Source organism: Pan paniscus, chromosome 3, assembly GCF_029289425.2.
Source record: "Pan paniscus chromosome 3, NHGRI_mPanPan1-v2.0_pri, whole genome shotgun sequence".
In the NCBI taxonomy this organism is placed as follows: Eukaryota; Metazoa; Chordata; class Mammalia; order Primates; family Hominidae; genus Pan; species Pan paniscus.
Genome location: NC_073252.2, coordinates 48221968 through 48241200, shown reverse-complemented (window position 1 = coordinate 48241200; position 19233 = coordinate 48221968). Strand labels below are relative to the sequence as shown.

The following is a 19233-nucleotide window of genomic DNA, read 5'->3' as shown; positions in this document are numbered from 1 at the left end:
TTTTATATGTATGAATTCTTATACTATATGAGATAGGCACAATTATTATGCCCATTTTACAGATGATAAAAGTAAGGAACCAGTAGGTTATACAACCAACCCAAAATCACATAAGTAGTGAGGAGCAGAGCCAGGTTTCAAAACCAGACAACATGATCTCATAGTCCATGCTCTTGGAAATCAATCATATCAATGTCCCATTGAAATGAAAAAGGAAAATTGTTAGCCTGGAGATGGGGTAGAAAGGAGATTCAGAAAAACATATTAACTGGCTTCATACTTAAATATCTAGGAAGGAATCTAAAGGAGACAGCTATTGGCTCAGTAGAATAAAGAACTTGCTAACACTGTGGATTGTCTCCCTAGTGCACATTAGTGTGCCTGACACATAGGCTCACTGGGTTCCCTGACAATAGAATATTCAGTTAAGAGATAGAGGTCCATCTATAAATGATATCAGTGGCAGTCCCACCCCAGTAAAAAGGTGAGACTAGAAGTCCCATAGAAGTCCTTCTCGTTCTCTAAGATCTATAATTCTTCTTTTTTTTTTTTTTTTTTTTGAGACAGAGTCTCACTCACTCTGTCGTCCAGGCTGGAGTGCAGTGGTGCAATCTCAGCTCACTGCAACCTCCACCACCTGGGTTCAAGCAATTCTCCTGCCTCAGCCCCCCGAGTAGCTGGGATTACAGGCGCACGTCACCACACCTCGCTAATGTTTGTATTTTTTTGAATAGAGATGGGGTTTCACCATGTTGGTCAGGCTGGTCTTGAACTCCTGACCTCATGATCCGCCCACTTCGGCCTCCCAAAGTGCTGGGATTATAGGCATGAGCCACCACACCTAGCCAAGATCTATAATTCTAAAAATAATACATGGTCTTCATTCTCAGGCAGCATACAACTCAGTGCAGAGAACAAGACAAATATAGCATAATTCAGTGAAGATGGAGATGTAATAAAATAGATTTTAAAATTATCAAAATAATTAAATGAATGGTACTTAGAGCAGTAGGCCCTCACACCACCTTTAAAGGTAAGTAACTCTGCTACCTACTTCCATATCAAGCAACATTAGAAACAGAAGCAGCACAGCAGACAATGCCATAATATAAAATCTTAAGAAATGCCAAGGAATTATATATTATGCACAGGTCAACTCTATATGCAGCTGGTTTTCTGTATCAATAGATAGTGTCAAAGAATTTGAGTTGTTTGGACTATGAAGCCACTTCTCTTCCCCCCAAAAGGAGAATATCTAGCTAAATCTGAGATTAAAGAGGTGGATAAATGTGACCCCTGGCCTGCAAAAGCCAGGAATTAGACACGAGACTATAGCAGGGAGTCTTCAAAGTTGATCTATCACAGGGATGTCTTCCATCAGATGCTAGTGAAGCTAATCCTTTTGCAAAGCATGACAACTTCTCAAGCTTGACTGTGGTGAATCCAAACCAGATTTTTATGCTATATGATCAGCTTTCAAAATACAAAATTATTTTTACATTATATTAGGTTTACATTTATTATATTTAAATTTACAAACAAAGATACAGAAGCCTGCAATGCAGTTTATACAGCATTCTCTGAACTCTCCTGATGCTCATCTGCCAGGATAAAGTATCAGATAATAGTGAGATGTAAATATATGGAACCAGAGCTTCTCTATAACAAAATACTGTCAAATAATGGAGTTTCCCACATCCTTAAAGTAAACCATTCACATTTCCATCTCTAAAGAAAGAGAGCCATAATATTCCATCAGAACATCCTCACTGATATCACAGCTTTTCATTCGAATATCACCAACTCTGAAGCCTTTATTACTCTGACAGTATGCTGGAATTCTTGGATGCTGACTTACCTTTTTGCAGTCAGATAAGGACTTCTCACTGGCCAATGTGCTGAAAATGGTGGTCTACAAAATAGGAAGATGGAAAACACTTTAGAATTGTTAACATATAATGATAGTGACCATTCCACGTTCATTTCCAATCCAAGGTAGGCACTACCTTCTGTGTCCCCTACTGATTTCTGTGAATTTTAAAATGTGTCTGCCTTCACTATTCCCAAAGCTTCTCTACCCAAGCTGGAACGTTCATTATGGGCCAAGAACCATTCAGTGAGGTAAGGATTCTGTTATCTTCATTTTACAAACAAGGTAACGAACGCACAATTAGGTTAATTGCTATATACCTTGGACATAGTTAGGTCAGGAAGCAAAGCCATCTAACTCCAGAACCCACCTCCAAACACATATGATCTTCTGTCTTAAAGAGATATGTGCATAATGTTAGAGTCAGCTATGCCCAATCTTTCAAATGACAGCTGTTATGAGCCCACGTGGGAGAATGGAGCTTCTGCCTATGTAAGAGATTTGTGAGTCTGAACAATACCAGGGCTTGCTATCTCCTTTCTGCTATCTTTAATGCACTCACTCTCCCTGTAGTTGACTTCTCACACATTTGTATGTATACTTGCTTGGCCTGATGAACCACTCAAAAGGCACTGCAACATTCAAGGCTATATTGGGATTTACATGCAAGTATGTTCCCTTTGGACAATCCTATGAATAAATACATAGCTATGGTCAGCCATACAAACAGTATTGAGATTTTTTTCAGTAAACTTTTTTACATTTTCTTTAATTATAAAACTAATATTTATTCTTAATGAGTTAGTCTCTTTTATACCCTATCCTCCTGAGGTAACCCATAATACAAATTTGTATTCATCTTTCCACACTTTCTCTATTCCCACGCAAATATGTCTGCACATATTATATAGAAGTCTCGTTCTTATGATCATATCATCTTAATTAAGAATATATTATCAACATCTTTCCAGTTCAGCCCATGCAGATTAATTCATTCTTCTTAATACCTATATAACATGTCATAATATGAATATATCATAATTTTATGCTTTCCTTTATTGATCAACAGGTTTTGGTTCTTTCATTGTTGTTTCTTGTTTTCTTTTGTTTGCTATTACAAAGTATGCTGCAATAAACATGCTTGTATATGGCTGGAAAATCTAGTGTATATAAACTGTCTCCTACTCTCTGCTATTTTAACATCATAAAAATATTTACCACCTCACCTAAGGTTTTGGTTTGCTTTGCTTTCTGTTTGTTTGTTTGTCTGTTTTGCAATAAGCATGTGAGAAAGCTAAGGATCTAAGTCAGCACATATTCTGGGTCAAAACAACATGCAATATTAAAGGACAGAAAAGACAGAATGTGAATACACATACAAAAGTGCATCTTTAATTTAAAAAATTAAGTTCAAGGTTTAGGTTAGATATAATCTCCAAGTTTGGTTTGCTGGCCATTTTTATTTCATTTGAGAGGGAAGGAATAAATGTTACTGGGAAAGTTTGAATTAAAAAGGGAAAACTGAAAGAAGGGAAGAATTCTGGTGGCAGAAGAAAAGAGGAAAGGCAAAAGACAAAAAGAAGGACAAAATGAAAAGTTCACAAAAAACAGGCACAAAAAGCAGAATTGTCAAAAAATTAAAAAAGAAGAAAATGGTTTCCATAGAGAAGCAGTCATCTTCACTCAAAGAGAATAAGGGCACGTGATGCATTCTAGTTACCAGGATCTATCCTGTTGACCTAATTTCAGCCCTGAAACACAGTAGCAGGTGGTGAAAGGACAGGTATAGCCCTGCAAATTTCATGTCCTCTTGCTCTTTGTGCTGCCAGGTATATCTTAGTTTCTCTCATTTCTGTATTACAATGGGGATGTAAGAAATAATATTCTTGCTGTCTGTTCAAAGATTAGGGCAGGACAGAGAGAAAAGCCAAAGAACCAGGCAGCATTCCACATGCTACCGTGAACTACCCCACCCACAATCTTCCCATCAGATGTTTTCCTTATGACTTGTCATCATCTTTACTTATTTGTACACATGAGCACTGTGCCATGAGAGAGGCCTCAGTGTTGAGTCCCAGATTTCTGCTCCAAGAATGTAAAGACCCACTGAAACTTGGTCATTGCAGTAGTCCCATTACTAGCCCAGTGCTTGGCACAAAGAAGATAACCAATAAATATGAACTGAGTAGATGCAAAAGAAAATAACATGTGGCAAAACTGCAGTCCTTATCCCAAAACATTTCTTTGGAAGCACTGTGCTGGAAAAGCAGCCTCACAGGAAACACTATTATAAAGTGAAGCTCAGGGATATAAGAAAGAAGAGAGATAAAAGACTTCTAAATAATGGTAAAATACACCTTATATTTAGCGTAAAGCTGTTGTCTATTATCTGCTTGGTTTGGCTAAACCAGGCTTTTTCAGTGAAGACCCTGTAAATGTTTTTGGACTAGATAACTCTTTGTTTTGAGGGCATGTGGGGACACACTGTGCACTGTAGGGGGTTCTGTAGCATGTGTGGCCTCTACCCACCAGATGCTACTGACAATCTCCACCTACCTCAGTCATGACAAACAAAAATGTCTCCAGACATTGCTAAATGTTCTCTAGCGGGAAAAACTGCCCACATTTGAGAAAACTGGTCTAAACCCTAAAGGGGCTAGTTATAGAAATGATCCTGATTCCCTGGCTAATGCAACTAAAATTTTTTCCAGGAAATGCAAGTCTAGCGGTGAAAATTTCTCTGCTCAACCCTGAATTCAAGTTTCATTCTCTGTCTGAAAGGGGACTCAGAACATAGGGAGGACCCACTCTCCAGCTACTGAAGAGTCCATGTGGGGGCAACTCAAGAGACCATAACTGCATTTTTAAGTAAGCTTTAAGATGCATGAGCACTGCCACCCTAGGGAGAGTAAATTAAGGAACATGTCTAAGAATTCAGACATTAGTGCCATAGCCCCAGGGGAAATGATTTTCGATTAAACAATACCAGTCAACCTTTGAGGACAGTCTCAAGTGACCAAAGAAACATGTTTGAAGGGAAATTTAGAGTCAGAGATGGGTGAAATTAGCTTCAGTAAAAAATATATATATACATAGGTAATTTTAAATGTTGCATTTGTAGAAAGGAAACACTTTAGCCAAATGGCAAACGTATGCAAAATCTCAAGACTTGGAATGAGTGTGAAAGAGGGGTGGCACGGGTCAATGAGAGTCCATCCCCTTACTTTAGCCATTTTCTAAGGGGAGTTTACGTAGACGCTTGGTCAGTCTCATTTCATTCTCCGCTTCAAAAGACTTTAACTGGCATTCCAGTTTACTAATTGCAGCTATTGTGAGTGACTTTGGGTGGGCTTTCTAAACCTTCCAATAACATGTTCACCTTAATTACTGAAAATGAAAGACTCAAAAAATGGTGACTTGGCCATGCTGTGACTTTCTTGATGATTGTATCAATATTTTTCTACTAAAAAGGAAACTCCTAATGGGTCACCTCCACCAAAGTTGGCATGATGCTGGGTTTGTCACAGGAGCACAAGCACAATAAAGCACAAGTGACTTTTTTAGAGCATTGACTTCTAACCTTGTTAGTGGGGTGACCAGCATGAAGTGAACAGTATTATACATGGACAGTTTTAGCAATTTCCCAAAAAGAATTTAGATAGGTGAGACTTCTCTTTTGACCATTTATAAACTAATGCCTGAAATCTCACTTATTAGAGCTCTGTTTTTAGCATAAGGCTTTGATTCATAATAGACAAACTCATGAGGGATGTTAAGATATGGGGGGGTTGTCATGGCAGAAGGGAAAATTGGACACTTCATGTATTATAGTTCATTGGTCTATTACATCTGAAAGGGAATGAGTTTATCAGATCCCTTCTAAAAGCATATTGTTATACCTTGGAGTTTTGGGGGGTTTTTTAAATAATTTCTTCTTTTTTTTTTTTTGAGACAGAGTCTCGTTCTGTCTCCCAGGCTGGAGTGCAGTGCCACGATCTTGGCTCACTGCAACCTCCGCCTCCTGGTTTCAAGCGATTCTTCTGCCTCAGCCTCCTGAGTAGCTGGGATTACAGGCACCCACCACCACACCCAGCTAGTTTTTGTATTTTTAGTAGAGATGGGTTTCGCCATGTTGGACAGGCTGGTCTCGAACTCCTGACCTCAGGTGATCTGCCTGCCTAGGCCTCCCCAAGTGCTGGGATTACAGGTGTGAGCCAACATACCCAGCTTGTTTTTTAAATAATTTCAAAAGCAGATTTTGATAGGAGAGAAATGAAGACTTAAGTCATGAGGATATTGGACGCTCATAGCGATGGTAAGCAATCTAAAGACACAGGTCACAGGTTAGGTTCCCTAAAAAGCACACTGTGAGATGGAAATTATGGAAATTAGCAAGCAGAAGCTTTATTAGGAAGTGTTCCTGAGATCACCACTTATAGGAGGATAGGGAAGGATGTGGGATAGAGAAGATAAAGAAGTTGGACCATGGTGCAGACTCAACAAAGATCTCATCCAACAAAATGGAGAGCTCAGAAGCAGGTTAAACTCATCCCAAGCTGGAGTGAGACAGAGGCCTGCCCTGGGAAGGCAGCGTGATCCTGGGCAACATGACTGTTTCCAGCCAAGGGCAATTTCCTGGGAGGACTGATAGCTGAGGGCAGTCAGCTGGCAGGACTCCTGGCAGCAGGGAGCTCTGTGCACAGCATTGCCAAGTCCACTACAATCTACTTTGACACACTTTTACCAAGGGCAGATCCTGGCTGTGGCTGATTGACTCTAGTTGAACATGACCCCATATTATAGTTAAAAGTTTGCTGGCCTTTTATGATAGAACCTTTGGACAGAAAAGCAAATTTGCTCAGGAGTCTAGGGCCTAATTCTTGTCCTTTCTTAACAGACCTCCTTGTGAGCTTAAAGTGGATCACTGGCCTTGGGGTCTTGAATTCTTCACTATGAAGTGAGGAAACCCGTATTCATTTCCTTTTAGGTCATGAGAGCCTTGGCCAATTTGAAGAAAGTGGACCTGATTTTATCAGACACATTGTTTGGAAATCAATGAGCATACTGCTTAGTTCTTTCTTCATCCTCTGATAAAAGAACATATCTGACTAAATAATATGGTCAGCTCCTGATTATCTACAGAGGGGAAGAGAATTTCACAGATGAATTTGGGTTCTCCAGAGAAACAGAACCAATAGGATATATAGAGATATATAAGAGGAGATTTCTTATGAGAATTAGTTTGTGTGATCATGGCAGCTGAGGACTCCCACAATGTGCCATCTGCAGCCTGGAGACACAGGGAAGCCAGTGGTGTAATTCAGCCCCTGCCTGGAGGCCTGAGAACCCAGAGGAAGGGGGAGGGAGGCCACCAGCATAAGTCTGAAGGCCCAAGAATCAGGAGCTCCAATATCTGAGGGCTGGAGAAAATGGATGTCCAAGCCCAGACAGAAACGAATTCCACCTTCCTCTGCATTTGTGTTCTATTTGGGCCTTCAATGGATTGGATGATGCCCACCCACCTTGGTGAGGGCAGATCTTCACTCAGTCTTCTGATTCAAATGCTCATCTCTTCCAGAAACAACTTCACAGATATAGCTAGAAATAATGTTTTACCAGCTACCAGGGCATCCCTTAGCCCAGTTAAGGTGACATGTAAAGTTAACCATCACAACGGGTGATTCACAAAAGCGTAACATAAAATGCCTTTACATTTGACTTTGAGATACATTCGTGGTTAATTTAGAAGACCGGTACTCCAACATATCTTCCCTAAATTAACATTAATAACTGTTTGTAGAAATATTCCAAGTGGGCAGAAAGGGAAAACTGACCTAAAAGGAAAAGTGAACTGGGATTAAAAAAAAAAATGTCCCTAATAAGTCCTTAGACAGAGAGCCCGCAGATAGGAGATCAGTAATTGGTGGCTCATTTAGTCCAGCCTACAGAGAGAGGCTTCCAGAAGGTATGTTGCTTACCCAATTCTCGCTGGTGGAAATGTTTTTGCAAAGTGATTGAGCACTGAAAAGAGACCTCATATATTCTAAAAATTAATTAATTTGTTTATTTTGAGATAGAGTCTCATTCTGTCACCCAGAAAGACGTGCAGTGGCTCAATCATGACTCACTGTAGCCTTGATTTCCTGAGCTCAAGCAATCCTCCCACCTCAGCCTCCCAAGTAGCTGGGACCAGAGGCATGCATCACCATGCCTGGCTAATTTTTTAAAAATTTTTTGTAGAGATGGAGTCTCACTATGTTGCCCAGGCTGGTCTCCAACTCCTGGGCCAAGTGATCCTCTCACCTCAGCCTCCCAAAGTGCTGAGCACTTTTGATTGCAGGTGTGAGCCACTACAACCAGCCAAATCCATATGTCCTATACTCGTTTTTCTAAGAGAGAGTTTACCCCTGAAAGTTATTACAATGCTGTTTATTCCCATTAAACTCAATTTAGAGAAAGAAACAGAAATAAATCTATTCTATCTCTACTGCGTCATTTTCTGTTATGTAATGCTTATAACTAAGATTTACATTTTTAAAACAACAAACATCTGACACTTCATTAAATTGGAACAGTCATGTGCAAGAGAATTGCTTAAATATTGAATTATAAAATTAAGAAATTCAGAAATTGAATCTCTAAGATAGTAATATTATGAAATTTTATTTCAAGTATTATTTGTTCCTTTATGTATGTATGTACCTGTGTTTGGGTGTGTTTTTCACTCTCAGCCTGATACCACCAGACAGAGGCCAGGTAGGTTTGATGAATGTCAAATACAGTTGAAAGCTAACAGCCATTTAAAGGAATGATGTCTGCATAAAGCATCTCCATTTGATACCTTGCACCTCACAGACACAATGGATGATTTCTTACTCATTGGTAGATGTCAAGACTAGACCTATCACATTACTAACAATTTGGAAGTCTCTTACACTTAAATCAATGAGTCCCAAAGTGCACACTACTTGGATGCTTTCTTAGACAGTTTAGCCAGCCAATTCTAGGATTTCTAGACAAAGTATGAATTTCCATTAGGTCTTCATGCTTTAGTAGACTAGTATTGATAGATATACACTGGATACAGTGGTATTCCCTCCAGGCAAAGTATGGCATTCACATTTATTTTTTTAAAAAACTGCATAATTATAAAACATCAGCCAAAGGAAAAAACATACCATCAAATAAATGATAAAATTACAGTGTTTTCTTGTAGTCCATGAATACTGAAAATTTCAATTAACCAAGTGAAAAGCCATTGAATGTGCCAGCAGGATTTATATCCCAGACTAATGACCATCATCTGCATCCTATTTAGCTAATGAAGGCTTGGAACACTTGTGGATAATTAAGGGAAAGCTGATGGGAGGAAATTCAGACTACTGAAAGATCAAATCTATTTATGTCTGCATTTAAAACTAAACATATTTAATAGTTCACTCAATCAAGCCATAATATCTGTTCATCTGGGATAAGATAGATGCTCAGAAGTTAAGTAGCTTGGTTAGCTCCCCAAACTCCAAATTCATTCTTCCTTCATTCATTCAATATCCATCTATTGAATACCTACCATGTGCCTCTTCCCTCGTGAATCAACATGACAGTACCATGATCCGCCTAATGTTTTTCCCACAACTTCCCCTTTTCCACCTTCATTAAATGCACCGCTCTGGTTTTCACTTTACCCATGTAACTATTGTCCGGTTACCCATGTAACCTATTTACATGGGTAAAGTTACATGGTTTCACTTTACCCATGTAACTATATCATAACAGACGTGGCATGGCTGCAATCCAGGGGCATGATGGGAAACACAGGGTGCACAGCAAACTCCCAGCTTTTTCTCAGACCTGGCAGAGCAGGGGCAGGCCCCAGTCTGATTAACAGATGGGTGTTCATGTGAGGAAGACTAAGGATGTTAGAAAAAAGACAAAAACCTGGTATCCAGAACAGGAACCAAGCTCAGAGCAGCTCTACTGAATTTCACAGAATAGTTTACCAGTCATCTCATCCAACTGTTATTTTCTCACTTAGGGAGCACCTTAAAATCCCCTCTCTGGACCCCTGCCAAAATCCCTGATTCATTTGTGTTTAGCAAATATGGTGCTTCAAGAACCTACAATCCTAGGATCTTTTCCTATGCTGAAAAATGGCAAACATCGGTGGCAGGCATGTTGTGACAGCTCAATCTTAGGGGCACACATTTATGCCTACAGAACCCCTTCCATATGGGAAAGGAAGCTCAGGTGGAAAAACATCAGCACATCAGAGCCTACCCATATCCAGCTGGGCATAGCTGTAAGCCAACGGAGCTCAAACTTCAGAGGCATAAGAATCATCTGGAGAGCTTATTAAAACACAGATTGCTAAGCCCCTCCCCTGGAGGTTCCAACTTAGAAGGGATGGGGTGAGGCCAAAGGATTTGCATTTGTAACACATTTCTAGGTATAGCTGATGCTCCCAGTCCTGGAACCTTACTTTGAGAACCAGTAGTCTAGGCTATACCCAAAGCAAGTTAACATCAATGATAACTATGCCTTTTACGACCTCACAAAAGAAGAAAATGTCTCTGGAATTTCCAGAGCATAATTTTAATTAGTAACAATCCTAACGATACCTCCTGACATTTATCATTCATATAATACTTTCCATGTCTAAAGCCCCTTGACACACTTTTTTTTTTTTTTTTTTTTTTGAGATGGAGTCTTACTCTCGCCACCCAGGCTGGAGTGCAATGGTGCGATCTTGGCTTACTGCAACCTCCGCCTCCCGGGTTCCAGTGATTCTCCTGCCTCAGCATCCTGAGTAGCTGGGATTACAAGCCCCTACCACCATGCCAGGCTAATTTTTGTATTTTTAGTAGAGAAGGGGTTTCACCGTGTTGTCCAGGGTGGTCTCAAACTCCTGACCTCAGGTGATCTGCCCACCTCGGCCTCCCAAAGTGCTGGGATTACAAATGTGAGCCACCGCGCCCGGCCAGACACACATTGTTAAACTTGGACTTCCAAACTATCCTATAAAGTAGTTATTAATCTTATTTTAGGACACTAAGAAACACAGAGATTAAGTGACTTGCCTAAATTTTCTTAACTAATAAGTACCCCTGACCCTGGCAAGGAGGTTCCTGCAAGACCAGCAGGACACTAAGATCTGGGGCTAGGGGACGAGAAGCTGTCAAAACACATTTCACACACTTCACAACAGTGTTTGAATGTGGCCAGTTAGTGCCAGGAGCAGAAAGCAGAGCAACAAAGAGCCTCAAAGAAGACACAACAAAAAGTAACATATTTGGACAAAAAGCACTGAATGGTGACGGGATCCATCCCACAAAGCTGCAGACCAAGTCTCTCTAAAGCCATCAACATTAATATAAAAAACCAGGCACAAGGCCTGTACTCAGGCTGTCACCCCAATGCTGGATATCCTAATCTGACACCGTAAATGCTACAAGGAAGAAGCGTTGAAAGAATTGTAGCAGAGAAGATAGTAGAACATTTCTATACATTTTGACTTTAAAAGAATAATAAGGGGCTGGGCGTGGTGGCTCATGCCTATAATCCTGGCACTTTGGGAGGCCGAGGCAGGCGGATCACGAGGTCAGGAGTTCGAGACCACCCTGGCCAATATGGTGTAACCCCGTCTCTACTAAAAATACAAAAATTAGCCAGGCATTGTGGTGGGCACCTGTAGTCCCAGCTACTCAGTAGGCTGAGGCAGAAGAATCGCTTGAACCCAGGAGGCAGAGGTTGCAGTGAGCCGAGATCGTACCACTGCACTCCAGCCTGAGTGACAGAGCGAGACTCCGTCTCAAAGAGAAAAAAAAAAAAAAAGGAATGGTAAGGAAACTCTATACTGGAACTGGAAGCCATTATCTTAAGTGAAATGACTCAGTAACGTAAAGCCAAAAACTACATATTATCACTTATAAGTGGGAGCTAAACAATGTGTACACACGGACATACAGAGTGGAATAATAGACACTGGAGACTCCAAAAGGTGCGAGGGAGTGGGGGAGGGTGGAGGGGGCTAAAGGATGAAATACTACCTATTGGTACAATATACACTATTTGGGTGATGGGTACATAATAAAACCCCAGACTTCACCACTGTGCAATATATCCACACAAGAAAACTGCACTTGTACCCCCTAAATCTATAAAAATTAAAATTCAATGTATATTAGCATCTATAATTTTTGAGTCACAGCTGTTGTACATTAAATAATAGGAACTGTCAATGATTTCCAAATATTATTACTCAATATTTAGGAATTTAAATCTTTAAGATCCCTTCAAATTTCCACTGTACTTTATATAAACCCCTTTTACAAAACTCACCACAGGTGAGTTATCTTGTGCATTGCACTGTAAGCTCACCAGGACCAGAGACCAACTGTTAGTCATCTTTCTACCCTATACATGAGCACAGTGTTGGGCATAAGAATGAGAACACAGCAGGGATGTTATAAATATTTGTCAAATATATAGTGAATAGGGCAAGGGAGGCAAGAGGAAGGAGAAAGCGAGAAGGGGAAAGGAGGAACAGAGGGAGGAAGGCAGGAAAAGACAAATGATAAATGATAACAAGGGGACAACACGCTACTGTGGAAAGAGTCTTATGAGTTGAATTGTGTCCCCTAAAAAGAGATGTCGATGTCCTAATCCCTGGTACCTGTGAATGTGACCTTATTTAGAAATAGGATCTTGGCAGATGACCCAGTTAAGATGAAGTAATTAGAGTGAGTGCTAAGCCAATAACACTGGCATCCTTACAAAAAGGGGGAATTTGAAGACAGACACACACAGAGGGAAAATGAGGTGAAGACAACCATGTGAGGACAGAAGCAGAGATTGGACAGATGCACCTACAAACAAAGAAGGCCAAGGATTGTGGCCACACCAGGAGCCAGGACAAGGTAAGAAAGAATTCTGCCCAGGGTCTCAGAGAAAGCCCATCCCTGCTGGCATCTTGAATTTTGGACATTTAGATCCCAGAACCATGAGACGATAAGTTTCTGGTATTTTAAGCCACCCAGTTTGTAGTACATTTTCCAGCAGTCCAGGCTGGGTGCAGTGGCTCATGCCTGTAATCCCAGCACTTTGGGAGGCTGAGGTGGGCCGATTACTTGAGGTCAGGAGTTTGAGACCAGCCTGGCCAACATGGTAAAACCCTGTCTCTACTAAAAATACAAAAATTAGCCAGGCTTCATGGTAGGCACCTGTAATCCCAGATACTCGGGAGGCTGAGGTAGGAGAATTGCTTGAACCCAGGAGGCAGAGGTTGCAGTGAGCCAAAATCATGCCACCGTACTCTAGCCTGGGCAACACGGCGAGAGTCAATCAAAAACAAACGAACAAAATAGCCAGGCACAGTGGCACACACGTGTAATCCCAGCACTTTGGGAGGCCAAGACGGGTGGATCACCTGAGATCAAGAGTTCAAGAGCAGCCTGGGCAACATGGTGAAATCCCATCTCTACTAAAAATACAAAAATTAGCTGGGCATGGTGGCACAGGTCTGTAATCCCAGCTACTTGGGAGGCTGAGGAAGAAGGATTGCTTGAACCCGGGAGGCAGAGGTTGCAGTGAGCCGAGATCACGCCACTGCACTCCAGCCTGGGTGACACAGCAAGACTCCATCTCAAAAAAACAGAAACAAACAAACAAACATTTTCCAGCAGTCCTAGCAAACTAATACAGGGGTCTCTCTTGATCTTCTATTTCAGTGGTTGGTAAACTTTCACTGTAAAGGGCCAGATAGTAAATATTTTAGGCTTTAAGGTCCATAAGGTCTCTGTGACAACTACTCAACTCTGTCACTGTAGCTGGAAAGAGGGTATAGACAATATGTGAATGAATAAGCTTGGTCATGTTCTGATAAAGCCTTACAGACATTGAAATTTGAATTTCATATAATTTTCATGTGTCATGAAATATTATGCACTTTTTTGTTTTCTTTTTTACAACTATTTAAAAATGAGAAAACCACTCTTAGCTCACAGACCATAAAAAAAACAAAAAAAACAAAAAAACGCAATCGGCCAGATTTGGCCTGCAAGCTATAATTTGTCTACCCCTGGATATAGATTTAGAAATCAGAAAAACCTCGCTATAGCCCTAGTTCCATCAATTATTCTCCTAAATTTGATTGAATCACCACATTTGGTGTTCAAAGGAGCATAATATTTTTTTCTGCCCACCTGGAAGTTTATTAGGAGGATGAGACAAACATCATAAGTTTTAAATATGTTGTATAAAGTAATAGTATTGAAAGCTTGAAAGATCTAGCTCTTACTTTTCCAGAAATAAATACTAACACTAAGGCCAGGATGATGGTCAATTGATTCTGAGTCATGGAGTCAGTGTGGGGGTGGAAACAAACACATAAGCCTGTCAATCACCACATCTTCAGATGGAATCAGTAAAGAGGACAAGAAGATACATATCACACACAAAAGTGTGAGCAGCCAGAAGGCCTTCTGAGGTAAACAGCAACTCTAAAGGCAAATGGTCACTATCTTTGGTCACATTTGACCCTTGGGTACTGCTGAACCAAAAATTCCTTCTCTCAGGCAATGTTCTGGACTAGAAGGGGACTACTTCCCAGAGGCTACACTGTAACGTGGGTCCTTAGATCATCATTCTAAATAAACATTCATCTTCCACTAAACCTTCTTTGACCATCTTGAGCTCATGTCTATGGTGCCAACAGCTGACAAAGCCATAAATATTACCCTGCATGCAGAAATGTCTTCACACTCACTGCCATAAGGAATTGGAACCCTGCCACTGTGCTCTGGAGGGGGCTGGACTTGGGCAGACAGCTCCAGATTTTCAGGTCTGGCACAAGGTAAAGCCAAAGAAAGCAGCAAGGAATAAAGAAAATAGTTCACAGGAAGAAATATCATTTGCTAACACTGCATGGGGTTATAGACTCCCTGGAACTAAAGTTAATGCCCTTGAGGAGAGTAACTCCTTCCAAATTACTGGTGTAACCCACCACGGTCATAAGTTCTTAGACAGCAGGGATTTTTCTCCAAATTAATTATCCCAATTCCCCTTCATCCTTAAGACTGTGTGTTTCCTTGATGTACACAGAAGTGTTGCATTAACCTTATTCTCAGTTTCTGACTCTTCATACTCAAGTTTGAGGTGAACAGAGAAAATCCATAGCCTTAGCCAGCTCTTGGCTGTTACTCTCTCCAGAGTCTCGTCTTCTGTCACCTCCTTCCCCATTCCCTCCACCCTGGCACATCATCACCACCTACTTTCAAAAGAACTGAGAAGAAAGCCGTGGTTACTGAATGTCTCTTAGCAACTTGACATCCTCCTCAAAGATGCTCACATAAAAGTGAGGGTGGGCCAAAGGACTCCCTCTAGGAAACAGGGTAGCCTAATGGAAGGGAAATGGATCAACCCCAGCTCTGCCCCTTGTTATGTGGACTGGGACTTATCATTGAAATTCTCTGAGCCTGAACTCCCTATCTGTAAAATGGGAACAAGACCATCTACTTTAGAGTATTTTGTAAGAATTTAAGGTGATGTGTATTGTATAAATAATAGTGATTCTTATAATAAGAATTTCTGAGAATTCTCAGTATCTTCTACATCTCTGTCTCCAACCACACTTACCCTACAGAGTTCACAAATGCCTATTTATAGGGATATATCTGTGCCACTAAAGCACACAGTGGTGGCTTGGGAAGCAAGGAAACAGCTACATACTTACTTAAAGCCCAGGCTGTAGAGCAACTGGATGACAGCAGGGAGGAGGGATTGGCCTTCTCTTCCTCAAATGATCTTTGTGGGGTTGTTTGGGGCAGAAGTGCACTGGAGCGATCTTGGCTCACTGCAACTTTGACCTGCCAAATTCAAGTGATTCTCATGCCCCAACCTCTCAAATAGCTGGGATTACAGGCATGTGCCACCACGCCAGGCTAACTTTTGTATTTTTAGTAGAGGGGGGTTTCACCATGTTGACCAGGCTGGTTTTGAACTCCTGACCTCAAGTGACCTGCCCACCTCAGCCTCCCAAAGTGCTGGCACTACAAGTATAAGCCACCTTGCCTGGCCTGATCTTTGAATTAGTATATACTGGTAAATTCTCATGCTCCTGGTTGAACTACCTGAATAACTTATACAGTGAATACCATGCAGTGCCTGAGAGGAAAGAAAAGTGCTGTGGATGATCATTTTCAACACACACCCACATATACACACACATACACATACACACACCCACACATACACATACACGCACATACAGGCACATGTGGTTATGCTTGCAAGTTTGAATTATTGAGAAAGACACTCAAGGAGCTCCCAAAGCTCACCCTCCAGAAACCATTATCTTTTCTGCAGCAAGAGATAGAATATAATCAGGAAAAAAATATTTTTTAACCTGAAAAACTAAACGTCAACTAGATAAAACAATGAAAAACATCATACCATAATTGCAATTATTTGTGGGGATGGGTGTGAGGAGGGTTAAAACGTACATTAGTCTCAAACTTAGCTGTGTGTGCTTGATGATAGGATTCCTTCCTTCAAAATTCTCAGGAAAGATGAGAATGAAACAGATGACCCAGTCAGGCAATGAAGTTGAAAGTGCTGAACCCCGAGAAAGATCCTTCATGTTGGAGTGGGGGAGTGGGATAGGGGAATATATTTTACCATAAGGCTTTTACCACAATGTTTTCTTCCTTTTTCTTTTTCATAGTAATTCTGCATATTAACATACACCTAAATAGATCCATCTTAAAAAGAAAACAAAAACACCAAACTATGTTCATTTGTAATCTAAGCTGATGAAACACTAACCTGCAAATTTGGCAGGTGGGGAAGAAAGGAAGGACAAGGTCAAGGAAGAAGGACATTGTCATAATTACCAGCTATTACAAATAATTTAAACAACAAGAATGGAGGTTGCCAGGCCCAGTGTGATGGGTTCCCGTTTAAAAGCTCAGCACTGTCATTAGTAAATGAATAGTGATGTGGCATTATCTCAGACTCTCTAAGTGATGGTTTGACAGAAAATCGATGGCTATACAATTTTACTGCATACCAGAAATAAAAATAAAAAGGTCTGGTTTGCCATAAACACATTTCATAATTAGAGCACTGACAGATGGAGTCCTTATTCTGGTTCTAAATTGCTGCATCTTCATTTCTTCAGGGTTTATTTTGAGTTCCACCTGCACAAGCACTCCAAGTTAAAGGATAACAAGAAATGATTCATGTGTTCCCCAGGGCTTGGGGAAATCCCATGCTTCTTTTTGTCTTTCATTCTTTACAACGGCCCTGGGCCCATTTATTAAACAAACAATACTGAGCATTCATGTTCCAGGATCAGGCTGGGTACTGCTGGGAGGATAGAGGAGAATGAGATATATATGTGCCTTCAAGAGATGATGAAGCTGTGAAGCTTATTCTTTGAGAAGTTTGACTAAGTTCTGTTTTCGTTCTCTTCTCTTTTCTCTTCCTTGTCTTCCCCATCCTTCCTGTGATCTCGTTTCTCTTTGTGCGAATTCTATGCTTGTACACACTTCTATAAACTTTTTCATTTTATATTGCATTTTTTATGTTCCTTATCTCAAGAGAACTCTTTGGAAGCAGTGACCATGCCATAAGCCATACTTCTTCTATTCTACTTTTTGTTTTATTCTTTTTGAGACTGGGTCTCACTCTGTCATTCAGGATGGAGTCCAGTGGCACAATCATAGCTCACTGCAGCCTCAGCCTCCCCGGGCTCAGGTGATCCTCCCACCACAGCCTCCCAAGTAGCTGGACTATAGGCGCACACCAGCACACCCAGCTAATTTGTTTGTATTTTTTGTAGAGTTTGGGTTTTGCCACGTTGCCCAGGCTAGTCTGGAATTCCTGGACTCAAGTGATCTGCCCACCTCAGCCTCCCAAAGTGTTAGGATTACAAGCGTGAGCCACCACACCCAGCCATACTCTGCTACTCTAAATGACACAATGGCTATAGATTTTTTTTAATGTATTGATATTTTAAAAAGATATTTAAATAGTAGATATTTCAAAAGATTTGTTGAATATAAACATAACCATCCACTTTAATGGCTTCAACTACTAACTAAATGATATTCATTTTAAATGTGTTTGTCCATCCCTGGTGCCCCTCCCAGGCTTCAAATTCTTTATTTCTAATTGCCTATGACATATCTCCATTCAAATGTCCCATAAGCATCTGTAAGTCGACTTGTCCAGAACTGAACATATTATAGTCCTCTACTCCAAATCTGTCTCCAATTGCTCATATCTTGGTTAATGGTGAGACCATCTATTCATTCTTTCAACCACAGTGTCTTTTTTGACTCCTCTCCCTTCCTTACCTTTCTCTCAAATCATCCTATCCTATTGATGCTACTATAGAAGACTCTCAAATCATAAAGCTTCCTTTTCTTATTGCCCTTGCCACTGCCTTAGTTCAGACCCTAGTCACCTCCTATTTCATTTTCTACCAGATTTCCATGCTACCAGTCCATCCTCTACATTCCTACCACAATGTCTACCTAAACCAAATGTGATTCTGCAATTTGCCAGTTTAATGATCTCTGCCGGCCCGTCAGTGCCTACTGTACTTGCTTCTAAGGATGGTGTCTGTTGACAATCCGACTACACCTTATTTTGTCAGGCTATATTCTTACACTAGATCCTTACAGTGTAAGAATCCTATAAACTAGCCACAAACCCATAGATTGTTCTCTGGACAAGCCAAGGAGACTGCCAAGTCCTTGCACATACTATTGTATTTCCTCTGCCTAAAAATCCCTTCCCCTAATCAACTGGTCAATGGCCACTTCCCTCCAAAAAGATTTCTCTGATTCCCCGAAGAGTAGTTAGTTAGTGGTTTCCCTCTGTGTTCCTAAGGTCCTTCATTCTCATGTATTTTATAATATCTTATGCAGTTCTTGCTAGCTAGACTGAAAACTCAGTGAGTGCTAATGAAGGCAATTTTATTCATCTCTGTCACTCCAGATGCATGATACATAGCCAATGGATGTTTGATAAAATAATGAATGAATCACTAGTTTAATAGTGTAAGGCTGATTAGAGATATAGTTAGGCACCAACTGTGTATAAGGATAGTCAAAGCCACAGATATGACTGAGATTGCCTAGGAAAGTGTTTAATTATAAGAAATAAGGAACTGAAGGAAGCCCCAGAAAACACTGATATTTATTAAGATGAATAGAAAGAAGAGCCAGCCAAGGAAATTAAGAAAAGGTAGTCGGAGGAGTAGGAAAAGAGCCAGATGAGAATGTTGTCACAGAACAAGCCCAGGAAACAATCCCTCCCAGTCTCCCAAATCAGGACTAAAATTTTCTATCTCCTCCCAC

At 40.7% G+C, this 19233-nt stretch overlaps 1 protein-coding gene across 3 annotated transcripts in view; it reads right to left on the bottom strand.

Moving 5' to 3' along the window:
• Window positions 1-19233, bottom strand: part of RASGEF1B (RasGEF domain family member 1B) — a 617711-nt gene that overhangs the window by 398828 nt on the left and 199650 nt on the right. For all 3 annotated transcript variants that reach the window (XM_008957649.4, XM_055111364.2, XM_055111363.2), the window contains exon 3: window positions 1859-1912. In XM_008957649.4, the coding sequence (XP_008955897.1) occupies window positions 1859-1912 (54 nt within the window). The remainder of the gene's footprint in view (window positions 1-1858; window positions 1913-19233) is intronic.